We start from the raw sequence: 19,520 nt of genomic DNA, 5'->3' as shown, positions 1-19,520 counted from the left end.
CTGTAGTTTTACTAAAAATTAAAGTTCTGCTTGTCAGACAAATTTATTAGACTTTTAAAAGGTAAAATTACTATTACCTTGAACATCTCTGTTTGACAGTAGTTTGTATGTGATGTATAAATAGCCGGCAACATCTGAAACAGCTGTGTTCAAGGTGACTGTTAAATCACTAGGAAATTCTATTCACTCGCACCATTCGTGTAGTTTTTGAGCTCAGAGCTTCTTAAAATTGTGAGGATTAATCACTGTTACCAAAAAGCATTTTCAGTTTATTCTCAAATATCTTAAATTGTTAACCACCTCTCCCGAAACACTTATATTTTTAATTGAGGATTTCAGTCATGAGAGAGTCCAGAGCACTGTGAAACTTTTGTCTTTCTTATATCTCTTGTTAGGTCAAGTCATTACAGCTTTGACTCTGTGTGTGTGTATATTTTAGCTAGTTATTTAATTCAAGCAGATCGATAGAATACAAAAAATGGTTTCCCAAATGCTATTAAAGTTTGAAAATTACGTTGCGCTCTGATTTTTCTTCGGTGCTCAGTTAGCAATATTTGCACATCAGCCGATGGGTTTCAGTATCTGCAACCAAACTGTAGGTTCTGAGAAGTTTCCTGACCGAGGAGAGTCTTCAGGAAGACTTTGCTTTCATGTTTTGACAGCTTTTCAGTTTGATATATTAATTTGGAATTTCCTATTAGAATGGCTTCTGGATGTGGAGATGGAATATTCTTTTCGTGTACTGTTTGTTGTATTTATGTCACAAATATAAGTTAGGTTTTAGTATTCATCAGTAATATTGGACGAACAAAGTTACTTGATATTTATAGATTTATGGTCCAGGTATTTTTTATTGTAGTCAGTGTACAGTAGTTCATTTTGTCACTTTGCTTTGAAGCCTTCTTTGCCTACACTCCAGGAGTTGCTGCACCTCTCAGCAGGTGAGGGCTGGTGGTACTAGATAAGTTATGATGCATGAGTCAATAGAAAACGGGATTACGATATCGTACAAAAAATAATGCCTCGTGTAAGGGTCGCCTGTGGTGTGTTTGTGTGTGTATCTTGGGTGTTTATGTTGTGTAAATTATTCTTACTATTCAAGTGAACCAATTTAGGATATTTTAGTTACCCCTGTGTTCTTTCTACAATAGAGTAAGTCGGTTTCCCAGACTTACAACATTGTGTTCAGCCCAGCTGGGAGCCCACGTTGCCACTTATTGCTGAGTAACTGGACACGTGTCTTAACCTTTCTTTGTGTTTACCTTTTCTCATGTACAAAATGAGCGTAGTAATGAGTACCTTATAGAATTGCTTATAAAGATTAAGTCTGTATGTTTGTAGTGCCTGGGATATAGTAAGAGCTCTCTAAGTATCAGCTGTCATTTTTATTATCTTCCTTGGAGGTCCTCTTAATGATGGCAGAATTAGAGTGGTCTTACCTACTTTCTCCTTCTCCCTCCCTCCCTCCCTCACTGTCCCTTCCTCTCCTTTCCTTACATTCAATAAAGACTAATTTAGGCACTTTTATTCCAGCAACCAAAACAATGAAGGGGTACCTCTTGACTTGGAGGGACTAATATACTGAGAGGCGTGACATGCAGGCCTGATTCTGTCTTGTTGGGTTTAAATTCTGATTCAGCCACCTTGAGGTGTGTGATCTGTGGCAACTTAATGGCTTTGAACTTTACCTTCCTCAGTTGGAGCTAATAGTAAAATATTCCCTGGACAGTCCTGAAAGTTATATCTTGAACACTGAGAATCCTTATACTAGAGAATCCAATACTTAAGCATTTCTGTGAATATGTTAGTAATCATAATAATAATTGAGTGATTTTTAAGTTCTAAGTATACTTTGCATGTAATCATTAATTCTTATAAATACCCTGTGAGGTAGTGACTGTTATTGTTTTCATTTTTCTAGATCAAGGCACAGAGAGGTTAAGTAGCTTACTTGTGGTCACACAGCTAGTTAGAGGTGGAACTAGGTAGTCTGTTTGGCTCAAGAACTTGCATATGTAACAGTAAACAATACTGTTGAGGAGGTGTGAAAGTAAAAGATTCTTTGAGAAGGAAACTCTGACCTTTGCTCTCAATCATCAGCTAAGTGACTGACTTCTACACATTATCTCCTTCCTCACCTATATGGTCCGATTTGTCCTTCTGCAACATCATGAGGAGCTATATATGTTCTGCATCTTTGATGCCCTTCATGAGCGACCGAAATTGAAATTTTACATCTGTGTTTTGCTGGGCATGTGCTGTCCCTTCCTCCTAAGGTTGTTATGAGACTGTTTGCCGTGTGGGTAACTGGTCAATAAATGGTTCTTATGTCTGAGATGGGAGTGTGTATGTGTGTGTGTGTGTGTGTGTGTTTGTGTGTGTGTGTCTTGTAGTAGTTTTTAAAAATATTTGTGAGATCCAGAGGAAATTGAGGAATTCTCAATTATTAAAAGATACATATATGCTTATTTTTTCTTGTTCATTAATTTCAGTTTGAAAAGGAATTTTAGGAGTCAAAAGACCTCTTCCCTTCATGGAAAGATAATAACATCTATGGCTTGAATTAATTTAAATAAGAAATCACATTTTGAAATATAATTTAGCATGTCCTATGGTAAACAGTAAAAGAGAACTGGTATAGTGATGGTCCAGAGGCTTAAAAGATAGATAAATAAAATAAAAAGGCATTTTTAACATGGCAGTTACATTCTGTTAGAATCCTACTCTCCAAATGTATTTAATGTGCTTGAAGCCTTAGCAATATACCATGCTTAGGGCAACAAGCAGAAAACCAAACTTGAGCATTCCAGTAAAAGGAAGTATAGAGAAAATGATGATCCATTGCCATGTGTAGTCTCAGTTTTCCACCTTAATTTTATTGAGCTGGAAAGAGTGGTAACAGTAAGGAAATCAGCTTATTAGAGTTATAAACCTAGAGTTTCTCTAAGAATATAAGAATTCATCAAACAAGACCATTGAAGCATCTGTGAAAACCCGGGCTTTTAGGTACATAGAATGATGATAATATCTATAAGTGTTGTTTTGAAAATCAGGTTAGAAATATATAGAAATTACCTTTCTCATAGTTACTGAATCTGAAGTGTTGAAGTAATGGTACACATTTTCTTAAAATATATATATACTAGGAGAAAAACACATAAAACAGCAGATGTTGAGGTAAAAAACCCAGTTTTTTGATTGAGAAAAGTTATGAAAAAGTTTGAAGTATATTGTATCAGTTAGTTTTTGTTAGACTGTCCTATAGTAAAAAAAAAAAAACTCAGTGCGATATGGTAAGTTTAAACCTGGCATTGTAGCAGCAGAGGGAAAAGATCAGGAATCCCATGATGATGACTCTTAAGCATTTGCTTAGAAGTGGCGTATGTCACTTCCACCCACATTTCATTGCCTATAGAAGTCACATGGCCAGCCTGAAAGTTAATGAGCTGGGTATTTGTGACATGAAAACAATACAGTCTGCGGAAGCTGTACTCAGATTAGATATTAGCCGTCCTGATTGTGAAGTAACTGAAGTCTACATCTACCTTATATTTTAGAGTAAAGGCCGCCACAGGGTTACTGTACTAGCAGTTGCATGAATAGCTATCTTGAAATAGCCCAATACACTCTAAAGTATTTATGGATAAAAAGACATGATATTTGCATATGGTTCAGGAAAAATAGATGTGTGTAGATACATATGTTTATGTGTATATATGCATGTGTTTGGGGGAAGGGTGGAAGGGCATGCATGATTGCAAGTGTGAATGGAGCAAATGATTAACAATTGGTTGATCTTGGCAAAAACTGTAGAGGAGTTCTTTGTACCATTCTTGCAACCTTTCTGTGAGTATGAAATTTAGTCATGATAAAAACTTACTCCCCACCCCCCGAAAAAAAAAAGCCTATTCCAAAGAAAAACTACTACCTTTCTCCTTTATATCCACAATCCCTGGGCCCCCTCCCACCTACCTAGGAGAAGTTTTGGGGGAAAATAGGTTGTATGTTATATAGCCACGGATTTAGGAATGGATAAAGGAATGCAGGTGTGAAGAATATTTAAGGAGCCGGATTGAATTCAGGTCCCATCACTTTCAGTGACCTTAGCCAAAGTACTTAATCTTTCCGCACCTCAGTTTCTTCCCCTGTGGATAATAGTACCTGCCTTGTTAGGTTCTGCCTTGTAGGATTAACACACATAAAGCACCTACAACAGTGCCTAGGACACAGGTCATATTCATTTCATGTCAGCTACTATCATGATAATTGTTATTGTTGTATTTACTGGGTCCTAGCTTCCCAGGTAGTGCCATGTTTCTTAAAAGTTAACACCTCTATCCTGAATAGATACCATTTCTTCCTAGCATATACATAATAGTCTTTAATTCAAGTTTTTTCCCCCCTTTAAGTGTGCCTAATTACCTCATAGTGCGAATTAGTGTGATCAGACATATTTTATTTTCCTAACATCTAGCTTAAGTGAGAGGATGGGGACTGTTTTTAGAGAAAGGTTAATAAATTGGGTCAGTGAGCGCTTTGAGGACTCCTGCCCTCCAAACTGGTATGACGTGGTGGAGGTAGAAGATGGATATTTGGAACATGGAATGGATTTTAGGGGGTTGAGGTAAGGTGGCGCGACTGGTGTACCAGGAAGTATGCGAAGTTTTCAAAGACAGATACCGCCTTCTTTAAAATTTTCCCTAAGTCCTGACCTGGCACTTGAAAAGGTGACACTTTTTCTTAGCTTCAGAATGCCAGTTCATTTACTGTGTTTCAGAAGTTTGGTGATAAAGAAAAGATCCGTGTTCTACATTATTTATTCAGAAGCAACAGTAACTTTACTGTTTTTAAAAAATTGTGTCTTTTACTTAATTCTTATTGATCTGGGGGTTAACACAGTTTTCATTTCGCTTGGTTGACATAACGAAGTGTTATGTCCCTGGTCACAAGTCTAAAGTATGTCTTTCTCTGTAGTGCGACTGTGCTCTGATCGGATCGGCCTCATCAAGGAGTGTATTTGCCAGTCCCCGATGTGCTACAAGCAATCTGCCAAGCTGCTGGGCCTGGCTGAGCTGCTGAGGGTAGCAGGTAAGTTTTGAATGCTGAACTGCAGAGGGATCTGTGTTATTCTCGACATCACCTAGGCAAACATCACCTAGGAATATGTGCTTATAGGTGTCAGAGGAGCTGCTTTGGGGCAAGGATTTGTCTTTTCTAGAAAGGTTGGCATGTTGTAAAACTGTGCACCTATATTGAGCTGCTTGGACTTTCTGTTACTTAAACGAGGGCAGGCTTATTTGGGGTGCCACCAAGTGGTTTCGAGGTCAGAAACAGAAGTCAGGGTTACCATTTATAACCAGAAAACTGAAAAGTAGGACCAGCCGGCCCTACCAGTTCACCTTCAATGTTGAAATTTGGTGTGATATTTTTGGTCCTGAATAATTTCTTAGAAAAATTTGTGCCTTTACTATTTGGTCAGGTTTTCACATGTGTTATTTCATTTTCTATTAAGTGGTGTTGATGATGTATTCTTCCTATTTTACGAGGGAAATTGAAGATCAGAGAAGTTAAGTATCTTGCTCAACAGGGTTAAATAGCAGGCCATGGCTTTCAAGGAAAGTCTTTCTGACTCTACACTTCACTTTTTGCACTATTCTGCTTACCAATCTTTTAATACTTTTCTTTCGTATTTTTGACTTATCCAACATGTATCCGACCTGATGGACATCATCAAGTGGGTCCTCATCTTCTTAAACAGATTTTAAATGTGCAGCTTAAATTTTTCAAATGGATCCAGCACAATTTTGTGACAGTTACCTTCCCGTTTCAACTAAAAGAATAAACACGAACCCCCTGCTGACTTGAAACACTAGTTATCTGTACTACACGTCCGTCTGTTTGCTAAGTGGTCTTCCTTTGGGACACCATCCATCTCCCAGCCCATGTGATCCCGGGAGACTTGCCAATCAAGATGCTTTGCCACAGGTGTTGGCCACAGTATTCTGTCCACCACCCAGTTCAGGGATGACCGTGTGACTCAAACAGAACCAATCAAAATCTTTCCTGATGCTTGATATATAAACACAGGAAGACAGAGGCTCTTTCCTCCTTTCCAAGTGAAAGTCATAAGGATACAACCTTGGGGATGCTGGCCGTCATTTATCTGATCAGTTTTCTGAAAATAAATCCATTTGAAAGAGAGAAAGAAGATACCCTAATGATATAGTACATGCCTCTGGATGTAATCCTGACTAAAGAGACTTCTAACCCAAGAATTGTTTTACTTAAATTGAGATAAATTCCATTTTTAGCTTAAAAAAAAAGTAAAGGGGATTTTTGTTTATTTTGAGCTTTAAAAAATATATATTAAAAAAAATATATATATATTTAGTGGACACACTTAATAATGTTTAAAATTTTTTATGTATAGAACCCTTCTTCTTAAGGCCTGTAGTTTTAGTAGATTTTATTGTGTCAGTTGTCCTTTTCTAGCCTATCCAAAAGCATAACACTAGCATCTTCACCTTTGGACTTGTAGCAGCCTCGGAAAGGTGCCGACACCGTGACTGGGGCCAGGCATCCTTCGTGAGGCATCTCCCATGGCTGCGGAGAGATCGGGTGTGGAGTCAGGAGACCGGTCCACTCCTGACCGTCCCGTTCATTTGCTAAATGACTCAAGCTTCAGTTTCTGCATCTGGAAAATAGGAATGACACCCCCCTTGCTTCACCTGCCAGAGTATAAGAGACCCACATGAGTTAATGCATATAAAAGCACTTTGTAAACTTTGAAGCACTCTGATCATCAGGGAGGAATTTCATAAGGATCCAGTTCATAGAAACTAATGAAGCAGTCAGGGATGCCGTCTGCATTTTCCATGTACCTGCCTACTAGGATTAATTTCCATTTTTGTCTTTGTGACGTTGACATAGAAACGGGAAGATCAGTGATCTTGGCCAACCTGCATTTATAATGGTATGAACATTCTTCTTCAGTCCCGCAGAGCCCATTTATGTGGACCACATGGTGTTCAGACCTCTTTTCTTCGTTGCAGCTATTTTAGTTCTCGTATTTGGAACCATCTCAACTTGGCCACCTCTCTTTCACACACTTTAATGTGGAATCTGTATTATAACTTCAGTGCAGTATCATTAAAAAGTAAGACTAGTATCTACATTTCATTCAACGTAGTGTTTTTATTGTGAGCCCCCTGAGTGCACATAATAGCTAATACGTACCTGTGACTGCTGTGTGCCAGTCCCCTTCTGTGCCCTTTTAACGTACTACCTCTTTTGCTGTGCACAACAGCCTCTTATTAGCCACATTTTACAGATGGGGAAATAGAGGCCTCAGAGAGCTAAAGTAATATCACTTGGTCAGTACTTTGGATACAGGGTTCTGTTACACACCTGCTGCCTTCTGGGGATTTAGAATCGTAGAGGTCTGCGGAAGCAGTGAATTATGCCGCATCGTGGGGTGTGATGGTAGCACGTGGCTTCTGTAAACAAATGTTATAGAACTTGAAGAAAGGCAATTCTGATATTTTGCTGGGGCTGGAGTGGTATTAAGAAAGGGATCACAGGCAGGTGACATGTATCGAAGCTTATAGAATGTTATGGTTATTTATTGCTGCTTTACAAACCATCCCCAAACTTAGTAGCTTAAAATAACAACATTCACATCTTTTTATCTCTCCCAGTTCTGGTGGTTGACTGGGCAGTTCAGGGTCTTTTATGAAATTGCAGTCAGATACAGCAGCTAGGGATGGGCTCATCTCAAAGCCTGCTTTATTCACATGTCTGGCATCTGGGCTGAGAAGATTTTTTTAAAAGCTGGGGAATGGAGTAGCTAGGGCTTTCTCTTCTCTGTGTGGTTTCTCCTTATTGTCTTTCCTTATGGTGTTCTCAGACTACCCAGATTTCCTACGTGGCTGAGGGATCCCAGAGTCAGCATCCCAACAGAAACCAGCAAAACGTCATGTTGTTTTTCTATAATTTAGCTTTGGGATTTGGGTAGCTTCATTTCCATGGTGTCTCATTCACAGAAGCAGTCACACAGGCCCTCCCGAGTTCGAGGGAAATAGTTAAGTTGACAGGGCCTGGGCCATCTGCTCCTGAGCTGGCTTCCATGGCTGTTGGAAAAGGCCTCCATTGCTCCCTGGCTGGTGGTGCAAGGCCTCAGCTCCTGGCCCCGTGGAGCTCTCCACAGGGCTTCCTGAGTGTCCTTTTAACATGGCAGTTCCTGGGTTTCTCCTAGAGCAGTTGATCTACGAGAGAGCAGGGCGGATTCCGTAATGCTTTTTATGACCAATCTTGGAAGTCACACTGTTGTTTACAGCATGTTCTGTTTGTTAGAAGTAAATCACTAGTCAGCCCCCACTCAAGGGGAGAAGCATTAAGCTCCATCTTTAGAAGAGTATCAAAGAATTTGTGGACAAAATTTCAATTATATTTCATATACTCAAGGCTTTGTCAGACCACTGTTAGTATTTTCTTCAGACTAAACATCTGGATCATTTTCTTTAATAGATTTCTAGTCTGGCTATACTCCTGGCTGTTCTCCCTGAGAATTTTGTTTTGTTCGTAGGATTTTTCTAGACATCATTCTTTTCAAGCCTATTTTTGCTTATGTTTTTCCTTTTAACCACCTGCTCAGATTGCCTGATATACAAATTAACTTTATCACAATGAAACTGTAAAATTTAAGTCCATTTTACTTTGTGCTTTTTTTCCCCTTTTATTTGTCATTTATGAATTATAATTAGAACATTCAAAGGGTAAAATTTTTAAATAAATAGGAAAAATATTTAAATTCCCTATTGGGAGGAAAACTTTTCCTCTACCCACTTAGATTGGAATGGCTGGTCTGGGGGTGAATACATACATACATACATATATATGTATTATTAGGGTATAGTTGATTTACAATGTTGTGGTAGTTTCACATGTGCAGCAAGGTGATTGAGTTACACATATACATATGTTCATTCTTTTTCAGATTCTTTTCTCATATAGGCTGTCACAGAATATTGAGTAGAGTTCCTTGTGCTATACAGTAGGTCCTTGTTGGTTATCTATCTTATATATAGTAGTGTGTTTGTGTTTATCCCAGGCTTCTGATTTATCCCTCCCGTACCATGTTTCCCCTTTGGTAGCCATAAGTTTGTTTTCGATATCTGTAAGTCTGTTTCTGTTTTGTAAATAAGTTCTTTTGTTTCCTCTTTTAAAAAATTAGATTCCACATATGAGTGATATCATATGATATTTGTTTTTCTGTGTCTGACTTCACTAAGTGTGATAATCTCTAGGTCCATCCATGTTGCTGCAAATGGTGTTATTTCATTCTTTATTATGGCTGAGTAATATTCCATTGTATACGTGTACCACATCTTCTTTATCCATTCCTCTGTTGATGGACATTTAGGTTGCTTCCATGTCCTGGCTGTTGTAAATAGTGCTGCAGTGAACAACGGGGTGCATGTATCCTTTCAGATTATGGTTTCTCTTGGTACATGACTCTTTTTGAATTTTGGTTTTCTCAGGGTATATGCCCAGTAGTGGGATTGCTGGGTCACATGGTAGTTCTATTTTTAGTTTTTTAAGGAACCTCCATACTGTTCTCCATAGTGGTTGTACCAATTTACTTTCGTTCTGAGGCTGATATTAATCATTGATCACTTAGGAGACTGAGAGAGAATTCCATGATTAATAAATAGATTGGAAGGTCTAAGTGGCCTTGATCTTTTCTCCTATAATCTTATAAAAATCAGTCTAATCTCTGTTTTTTTATTTTGGAATTAATTAGGAAGATAGTGTTAAGGAGCTCCTCTGTCAATTGATACTGCCCGAATCAGTAAGTCATTTGCATGTGTTTACAGGTGAAGACCCAGAAGAAAGGCGTGGACAGGTTCTAATCCTTCTAGTAGAGCAAGCACTTCGTTTCCATGACTACAAAGCTGCCAATGTGCATTGTCAGGAGCTGATGGCCACAGGTGAAATAGATACTAAACACTTTGCTCATGTCCTCTTTACGTGGTGAATAATGGAAGAGTTCTGTTTTGAAATTAGTTGCCTAATCGGTAAGCCAACCACACTGTGTTCGTAAGCCTTGAGAAATGTTTTGTGAGTGCTGATAAGTATGTATTCCATGTGCTTGCATATTAATATACATACTTTAATGGGCTCAAGGGTTATATTTTATCTGAGATATGGTTGCTTTCCATTCCAGATTAAAAACAGGCTCATAATTTTAATAACAATTTAAAAATATTTTAATGCCTTTTTATGTATTTGTCATATAAAAGAAAATTTTAAAAATTTCAAGTATCTATAATTTGTGACTAAATTGTCAGTATTTCTATTCTTTAATTTTTTTAAGAGATAGCATAATGCTTTTCAAATTAATGTTGAGTAATTGGGAAGTAGTTCGAAACCCTAAAACTTTCCATATTGAAATTATAACTCAAGTCTCTGGAGGATAAGCAGGTTATATTGTGGAATAATTTCTCTATTAAAGAATACATTCCCCAGAGGGGTAGGAAGTGATGTTGTCTTATTACAGGCTCTGTGCTAAATGATCTGCTTTTTGTAGCTGTGTCTGACTGTGTGAAAACTCAAGCACATCCGTTTACCCATTGTCTGTGCATTCCTAGTGAGTGGTTATAAATGCACTGCTTCACTTCATGGTAACTCCTGGAGCTGTGCACTGATGATAGGTATACTTTCTGTATGTATACTGTTAAAGGAAAAAAATATTCTGACACTTGTTACAAATGGTAAGGAAGACTTTATTCATGAATTTTGCAGTGGGGGAGAGAGAACAGGCTCAACTCTAAATACAGAAAAGGCAGCTGGGAATTTACCACTGAGGAGCAGGTTGAGGGGTCAACAATGGGTGAAAAATGACAGCGAAGAGACATCAAGAGTAGGGGGATTGGTACTAAACCGACTTAACAGGATTCTTGCTGATGGCAGGCCGGGGTGATCAGATACCAAGGGTGAGAGATTCTCTCTGAACTAACCTGGCAGGATTCTTGATAAAACTGGGTTATACGTGTTCAGCAAGGACTGGGCCAAGGTATAGGCCTCCTTGAGAAGAGGGCTCAGAGAAGCCTGAATAAAGTTTTGTCAAGGAGAGAGTCTGGCGACACATCTATGAAAATGTTGAAAACTCTGGGAAAAAGCTCAACGCTTTATAACCTCAGCATTAGAAAACTGGTTTCCTGAAAGAACTGTGTTCTATAATATTAACCTAGTGATTTTGCAACATTAGGTTCAGAATAATTATGGTATTCTGGATAATCATTGTTGTCTTAATTTATTACCACTTACTTGGAGAGCTTTGTAATAATTTTATTCCTATAAGGATGGTACCTGTAATTTTGACTAATTTTGACTCTGTATGTTTAGAAAAAAGGCCTGCTTTCTAACTGGAATGCCTTCAAATAAGAATAAAAGTGCATTTTAAGAATTCACAGTGTAAGCTTGCATAGGATAAAACTCTGCTGGTTTCAGGGGCTGACTGTACTTTTGGCACTGTCCTTGGATCTCTGTTTTTATAAAGTGAATGATTCTGTGTAGCTCTCTATAATAATTTCTCTTTATCTAGGCTTTGCAGTGTATAAATACAGCTTTTAAATACAGGTTGTTTTTAAATAAAGATTGTTCAGTTCTTCTAACAACCCAATGAAGGAGGAATTATTATTGTTTTTTAGTGGTGAAGGATGTGTGACACTTGGAACTTTCTCAAGCTCACACAGGTGCTTGGGCCATACCCTCAAGTCTTTCTGAATTCAGATACCCAGTCTTTTACTCAACATCAAAGCTCAGTAGATTATTTGTAGCCTTGTCAGGTAATGTAAAATTTAACATAGTTTATCAGAAGAATTTCTCTGGAGCAGCACTGAACTTTCTAGACAATGAACTCACCTAATCTTTCTTTTCTAGTTTCAGATCCTTATGTGCTTCTGCTTATATAATAATATGCATCACTAATGACTGACTTTGCTTTGGTAACATAAGACCTAAGCAGAAAGCCGTTTCTCATGTTAGATTAAAGACTTTTTCTTGTAGTGAAAATCAGTTTGTTTTTTCTTGCCCTTTTTCCAGGTTATTCTAAAAGTTGGGATGTCTGTAGCCAGTTAGGACAATCAGGAGGTTACCAGGACTTGGCCACTCGTCAAGAGCTCGTGGCTTTTGCTTTGACACATTGCCCTGCTAGCAGCATTGAAGTTCTTTTGGCTGCCAGCAGCTCTCTGAAGACAGAAGTAAGTGTTCCCAACAAAGTAAGTGCTCCTGACTGTATGAAGTATATTTTGTTGAGTCTGTGGATTTGGGATTTGTGCTCTTTCTTTTTCAGCAATATGAAAATTTTAATTTATGGAAAAAAATAGTCTGTCACTTATATGAAAAGGGATTCGAAGATATTAGGATATAAATTAGTGTTGTTGGCTTTATTACAGTAAAGAAGAAAGGGTACAGGTATGAGAAAAAAAGAAAGTATATTAGGAAATAAATTATTGAATATAATGGGGAAAGTTAGTGCTGTCAAGAATAAAATATGTAAGAAGTGGTTTTGTACAATATACTTGAAACCATATGAATTAAAACCAGTGATGGCACCATCCCCTTAGAAGTCCTTTGGAAATGGCAGGATATGGGCTTTGGTTAGAGAGAAGCTGAATTTCCTAAAATTCACAGGCTAAACCTGTGTCAGGGAGGATGGTACGTACTCTGGTGAGGAAATACAGTACTGTTAAATATGTGAAGAGGGCTTCCCTGGTGGCACAGTGGTTGAGAGTCCGCCTGTCGATGCAGGGGACGCGGGTTTGTGCCCCGGTCCAGGAAGATCCCACATGCCGCAGAGTGGTTGGGCCCGTGAGCCATGGCCGCTGAGCCTTTGTGTCCAGAGCCTGTGCTCCGCAACGGGAGAGGCCACAACAGTGAGAGGCCCGTGTACCGCAAAAAATATATATAATATATATATATATATGTGAAGAGATTCTGGAAATCACATTTTCGTCTCATGGTCATTTATTACATTGTATATCAGGTTTTTCACACTTGATTCTGATCCTGAAACTGTGGTTGCATCCTTGTGAAGGTGTTCATGAAGTCCCATAGTAAGCCTGTTACCGCAAAGTAGTCATTAGGAAATAGTGGGTTGTTTTTTTTTTCCCCCTCAATAGAGTACTTTTTAAATTTCAAGCCTACATTGTAAAATGAGGCAAATTTAAAAACAGTTGTTCTTTTTTCAGATTCTTTATCAAAGAGTGAATTTCCAAATCCATCCAGAAGGAGGAGAGACTATCAGTGTGTCACCACTGATGAGTAAAGTGCTACAAGAGGTGAGTCAGGGTGAGAGGGGGCAGTGTGAAAGGTGGTTGTGAGAGGAATGAAACAGTCACCCTACTGTGTGTGTGTGTGTGTGTGTGTGTGTGTGTGAAGACTGTTCTTTTAAACCTTTTTTTGTGTGAAATATAACATATAGAAAAATACACAAAACAAAGATGTCCAAGTATCATAAAGTATCATAAAGAAAACATCCATGAAACCATCACACAGATGAAGAAATAGCTCATGACAGGCCTTCCACAGGTCCCCTCACGCCCTTCTAATCTCTCTCCTTCCAGAGATCCTGACTCATCCCAATAACTAGATCCAAGTGTGTTTTGTTCTTGTTTTAAAACTTTAAAACCTGTCACACCCCTCCCAGTACGATAGTTTAATTTTACCTGTTTTTGTACTTTATGGAAATAGTTACACTCAACATTATGTCTGTGAGATCCGTCCATGCTATTATACATGTTGTAGTTGACTCATTGTTACTGCTGTATAGAAATTTATTGCTATATGCATATATTCCAGTTTATCCTTTCTAATGTTGACTGACATTGGTTTGTTTTCCGTTTTGGTTACTAAAAATAATGCTGCGTCATCATTCTGTACGTGTTTCTAGTGCACATGTGCAGACCTTTCTCTCTGGCATGGATCTACCTAGCCCTGGAAGTCTGCGTTATTAGAAAAATGTGTACGTTCAACCTCAGTCAACAATCCCAAATAAGTTTCTAAAGGGGTTTTATCGTTGCACTCTCAACAGCGGTGTCTGGGATTCGCCGTTTGCTCCAGTCCAGCACCTTGGCACGGGTGGTTTTCTCAATTTTACCAATTCTCTTAAGTGTTCAGTGATATCTACTCTCTTAAGTGTTCAGTGATAGCTTTTTGTGATTTGATTTGCATTTTCCTGATTACTAATGAGATGGGCTTATCTCAGGAGAGGTCCTCTTTAGTGAGGTTCCTATTCAGTTCTCTTGTCCATTTTTTATTGAATTTTAATCCCTTTTCCCTTTCCTCATTGAAATTCTTATGAATAAAATTTGTCTGGACCCATTAAGTATGTATGAGTCTCAGGAGAGTTCACCCTGGGAGAGGAAGGAGGAAGCATGTACTCACTGAGACCTCCCTCGGGTGGGTCAGCCTTTGCTCCGTGGAATTTAACTTTTTATGACTATTTGTAGCAACATAGGATTGGCACTTTTTTAGGTCAAAGACAGTAGCTATTTCTAATATTCTAACTAGATAAATTTAGAGATGATAATCCTCTTTATAGATTGGTTTCCACAGGATTCCTTTAAATGGTAAGCTTCACTTTCAAAGTGTAAAATGTCATTCATTTTTCTAGTAACTATTTTGGAAGACATCTGTTGTGATAAGTGAGCTACACCTAATCTCCTTTTTTTTGTCTTTGTGTTTTTTGTTTGTTTGTTTGCCTTATATTTCCATACATTGATTTTATTTTTAATTTTTAAATTTTTTTGAGATATAGTTGATGTACAGTATTATGTAATATAAGGCAAAAAATAGTGATTCACAATTTTTAAAGGTTATACTCTATTTGTAGTTATTATTAAATATTGGCTATACTCCCAGTGCTATACAATATATCTTTGCAGCTTATTTATTTTATACCTAATAGTACCTCTTAATCCATTAGCTCTATATTCCCCTCCCCCTGCTCTCTCCTCACTCATAACCACTAGTTTTTTCTCTATACCTGTGAGTCTGTTTCCTTTTTGTTATATTTATTAGTTTGTTGTATTTTTTAGATTCCACATAGAAGTGATATCATGCAGTATTTGTCCTTCTCTGACTTATTTCATTTAGCATAATGCCCTCCAAGTCCATCCATGTTGTTGCAAATGGCAGAATTCCATTCCTTTTTATGACTGAGTAGTATCCATTGTGTGTGTGTATGTGTGTACACACCACATCTTCTTTATAAACTGGCTGTATTCATCTTGCTGAATTCATCTGTAGCTGTATACTATGTAGTTACTTTTAGAACTCTGGTACAGAGCTTCAATTGTGGAATTTATTAAGAGTTAAGGAATAGTTAGCTTTGCCTACAGTGGAATATGTACAATTACCTCATTTCCATAATTCTTTCTTTTATACTAAAATTCAGTTTGACACATATTTATTGAATACACATGTGTATCCCCTGTTCAGTGCTAAGTGATCTCAGGATCTCAAAGAAGTTTGTAATGTGATTTTTGGCCCTTAAGGGTTTTTCTCCTATTCCTCCTGTAGTGGTGACTCCAGGAGAGCACTGACCAATAGAATTTTCTACAGTGAGGGAAATAATCTGTATCTCCACCGTCCAGTGTGGTAGCCACTAGTCACATGTAGCTATTGAGTACATGGAATAAAGGTCGTGCAACTAAGGAATCAAATTTTAAATTTTGTTTGATTTTACTTATGTTAATTTTACTAGCCACACAAGGCTACTGGGTACCAGATTGGACATCACAGTTCTAGAAGGTGAGATATTCAGAGGAGGATTGTGTTCTGCAGTCAACACTGCAGATAGTGGACTTTTTTTGGTTACTGTTGTTACAACTGTCTTTGAACGGAAGTCATAGCATTTTCCAGGGGCCTGGAGTGGTGTAGGTGTATTTTGTCCTTTGGCGTGTTTTGACTTGTTGTATTGATTAGTTTCTGTTCGGTTTTCTCTTACTGGATATGAAAGCACGTTAAATTCTATGGTGTTTTCTCCATGGGATTCAAAACAGTTCTTATATTGGGGAGTTGGCAAATTTTACTATTTTTCAAGGTCCAATGGAAGACCTGCTTTTCATAAGATCTTTATCCCCATTTTTGTACCTTTTGAACCTCTGATCCTTCCCCACTTGTTCAGCCGTATCACCCACTGTCTCCACAGCCTCCTCTCTTTTCATGCCTTCCAAACACGTGCTGTGTTCCAGTCACACTGAAGTTGCCCCGTCCTCTGAGTAGGCTCTCTTGCAGCTTTGGTGTTATCTAGGGTTCTCTTTGCCTGTCCTGCCCTTCTTGTCTTGTGCTCTTGTCATCTTCCTGCCCTCCTGATCCCATCTAAGCTGTCGTTTTCTTTATCAAACTTTCCTTGAGTCCCCATTGTTCCCTCCCCCGTATCCCCCAAGCATCTCGCATCATCGTATCAGCACGTGTGTGGTATGGTTTGGTCTGTGCGGCAACTGGAAGCATGTCATTTACCTTTGTGCTCTCTCCATAGACTGCTTGTCACAGAGTGACTGCCTCGTAAATGTTTAGTAAAGCTAATTTGGAAACTCCCACTGCAAAAAGATTAGTGTATGGTAAAAATGAATTAGAGAGTAGATTTTAGCCTAAAAACATAGGGAATTTCCAGTTTAACTCATACGTGTGTGCTCTGGTTGCTATTGAGGTCCTGTTGTATTTCGGCCACTGTAAGGGGGAGTATCATTTCTCTGTTTAGTAGAGAATTGCACCATTTTTTGCTGAGTTCAGCTCCATAAGCTTATTCTGAATCCCCATCCTTCTTTATAGAATCCATGAAAAGCCTTTTGTGGCTTTTGAGTTTCCTATTTTCTGCTTCCCTGATGAATTAGGAAGTGTCAGCCGGGCCCCTTGGTAGCCTCTTTGGAGTAGAGCCTGCTGTGTCACCAAAAGTGGGCGCGTACTGCTCCATTAAGATTTCTCCAGTAACTGTAGGAGACCGCCAGCAGTCCTCCACAGGATCCGTTTAGCGAGGAAAAGGGGTTCTTCCAAAAGGATTGTCTGTTTCTGTCTTTTTTTTTTTTTAGCTCCTTAAAAGCTTTCCGGTCTTCCTTTTTCCTCTTCCAACAAGCTGTAATAGATCTAGGTCTCATGAAGCGCTAATCCAAGCCCTCAGGGAACACGTGATGGCTTTGATTCATGAAGCACATTTCAGAATATTATAGCTACTATTATTAGATTCAACTGCAGTGCTTAGCTGTAAGATGCCGTGTGTTACACATTAACAGTGATGTAATAACCACGTTAAATTATAACTCATAAATGAGAGCTGACTGTATATGTAATCTGCTTAATGCCCAAGACTTTCATTACTCAGTTGTGAAAATAATGATTTTTACTTAAGTATCCAAGCAAAGAAAAGATGTTAAGTGCTGTTCTGTTGCATTTGCATTAGTACAAGTGGAGCATACAAGTTCTAAGGTATTGGCTGTTGTCCCGGTGAACAAGATATTTGTTTTTAAATAGAACAAAACGCATAATTTGTGAATAACTACCAAATCAAAGATTTCTAGTTTCTTATTAATGTTGGTTATTATGTTTTTTTTAGGTGTAACAGTATTCCACCACTTAGAGTGTATTAACATTTTGTTTAGTTAGTGTTAGTTATATCACGTAGCCAATAGTGTTTTCCCCAGATAAATCTAATTAGAGTTGGAAATGGTTAATATACAAGGTTCCCATTAAAAAATCATTTTCACTGTGGGAATTCTTGTTATGAACATCTTAAGTGGCTACAGATTTATACAACTGGACTAATTAATGTTTAGAATTGAGGCATGGGCTAAGCATACAGCTATTTTGAATTTATAAATGGATTATTTAGAAATACTGAAATAAAAGCAAGCAAATGACAGTTGTATTTCAGTACCACGGACAACCCCTTCTTTGCCCCTTCAGCAGTTGATGGACGTTTAAGTTGTTTGCACTCTTTAGCTATCATGAATAATGCTGCTGTGAGCACTGGTATACAAGTCTTTGTATGGAAATACGTTTTGATTTCTCATGTAGGTATCTGGGAGCGGAACTGAAGGACTGTATGGTGTATGTGTGTTAAATATTGGAAGAAATTGCCAAATTGTTTCCCAAAGTGGCTGCACCAGGAAGTATTAAGGTTCCAGTTTCTTCGTATCCTTGCTAATATTCTCGACCGGCTTTTTGCTTTAGCAACTCTTGTAGGTGTGTGTGGTATCTCATTATCATTTTGGTATGTGTTTCCAAATAACTAATGATAATGAGCATATTTTCATGTGCTTATTGGCCATTTCTGTACCTTCTTTGGTGAAATGGCTATAAATATATTCCCCATTTTTTAACTGTGTTATTTTTCGTCTCCTTACTAAGTCGTAAGAGTTTTTGCTGTTGTTTTTAAACTCTTGGATACAAGCTGTTGGATGTGTGATTTGAAAATATTTTTCTCTCAGTGTGTGATTTGACTTTTTACTTTAACGGTGACTTCTGACTTTCTTAACGGTGACTTTTGAAGTGCAAAAGCTTTTAATATTGCTGAAGTCCAGTTTATTAACATTTTCTTTTATTGCTTGTGCTTTTGGTGTTGTATCTAAGAAATCTGTGCCTAACTTAAGGTTGTGAAGATTTACTCCTGTGCTTTTTTCCTAAGAGTTTTTTTTTTTTTGCGGTACGCGGGCCTCTCACTGTTGTGGCCTCCCCCGTTGCGGAGCACAGGCTCCGGACACGCAGGCTCAGCAGCCATGGCTCACGGGCCCAGCCGCTTCGCGGCATGTGGGATCTTCCCGGACCGGGGCACGAACCCGTGTCCCCTGCATCGGCAGGCGGACTCTCAACCACTGTGCCACCAGGGAAGCCCCCTAAGAGTTTTATAGTTTTAGCTTTTATATTTATTGATAAATAAGTAATAATGAACCACTTTTTGTATGAGATCGAAGTATAGGCTTGAGGAATATCCGCGTACAGAAAGATGAGTTAGAACTTTACCTCATATCATAAACAGAAATGGACTTGATCGCATCATATTTGTTTTTTCTTTTATGTGATATCTTGTTCCTTCTTAAAGGATTTTCAATCTTATATTGCAAAAGGCACACATTAATATTATGAGGTGTAAAATGATTTCATCTGAAGTGGATTTTTGTTAAAATTATTGCCTTAGTAATTTTCATTTTTCCGGATGTTTTGAAATTTTGGTTTGCAAGCTTGTTTTGAGCCCTACCATTCAGTTTAATTTTTTTTTCTTTTTTTTTTGGCCATGCAGCACAGCATGTGAGATCTTAGTTCCCTGACCAGAGATTGAACCCGTGTCCCCCTGCAGTGGAATCAATGAGTCTTAACCACTGGACTGCCAGGGAAGTCCTCATTCAGTTTAATCTTTATTTCCCTAGACCCTCCTTAAGGATTCTGTAGTTTTGTGGTTTCCTCCTATCTAATCCCTTGGTGCTTCAGTCCAGAACCACATCCTAGAGTAGCTTTTCACT

General features: G+C 38.3%; 1 protein-coding gene across 2 annotated transcripts in view; it reads left to right on the top strand.

The window, feature by feature from the left end:
* NBAS (NBAS subunit of NRZ tethering complex) overlaps positions 1-19,520 on the top strand; it is a 365,227-nt gene that overhangs the window by 192,492 nt on the left and 153,215 nt on the right. For both annotated transcript variants that reach the window (XM_032652473.1, XM_032652472.1), the window contains 4 exons: positions 4,975-5,088; positions 9,876-9,989; positions 12,106-12,263; positions 13,254-13,343. In XM_032652473.1, coding sequence (XP_032508364.1) covers positions 4,975-5,088; positions 9,876-9,989; positions 12,106-12,263; positions 13,254-13,343 — 476 coding nt within the window. The remainder of the gene's footprint in view (positions 1-4,974; positions 5,089-9,875; positions 9,990-12,105; positions 12,264-13,253; positions 13,344-19,520) is intronic.

The sequence above is a fragment of the Phocoena sinus genome, chromosome 13 (assembly GCF_008692025.1).
Source record: "Phocoena sinus isolate mPhoSin1 chromosome 13, mPhoSin1.pri, whole genome shotgun sequence".
Lineage (NCBI taxonomy): Eukaryota > Metazoa > Chordata > Mammalia > Artiodactyla > Phocoenidae > Phocoena > Phocoena sinus.
This window is presented reverse-complemented; position numbering and strand designations above follow the sequence as displayed.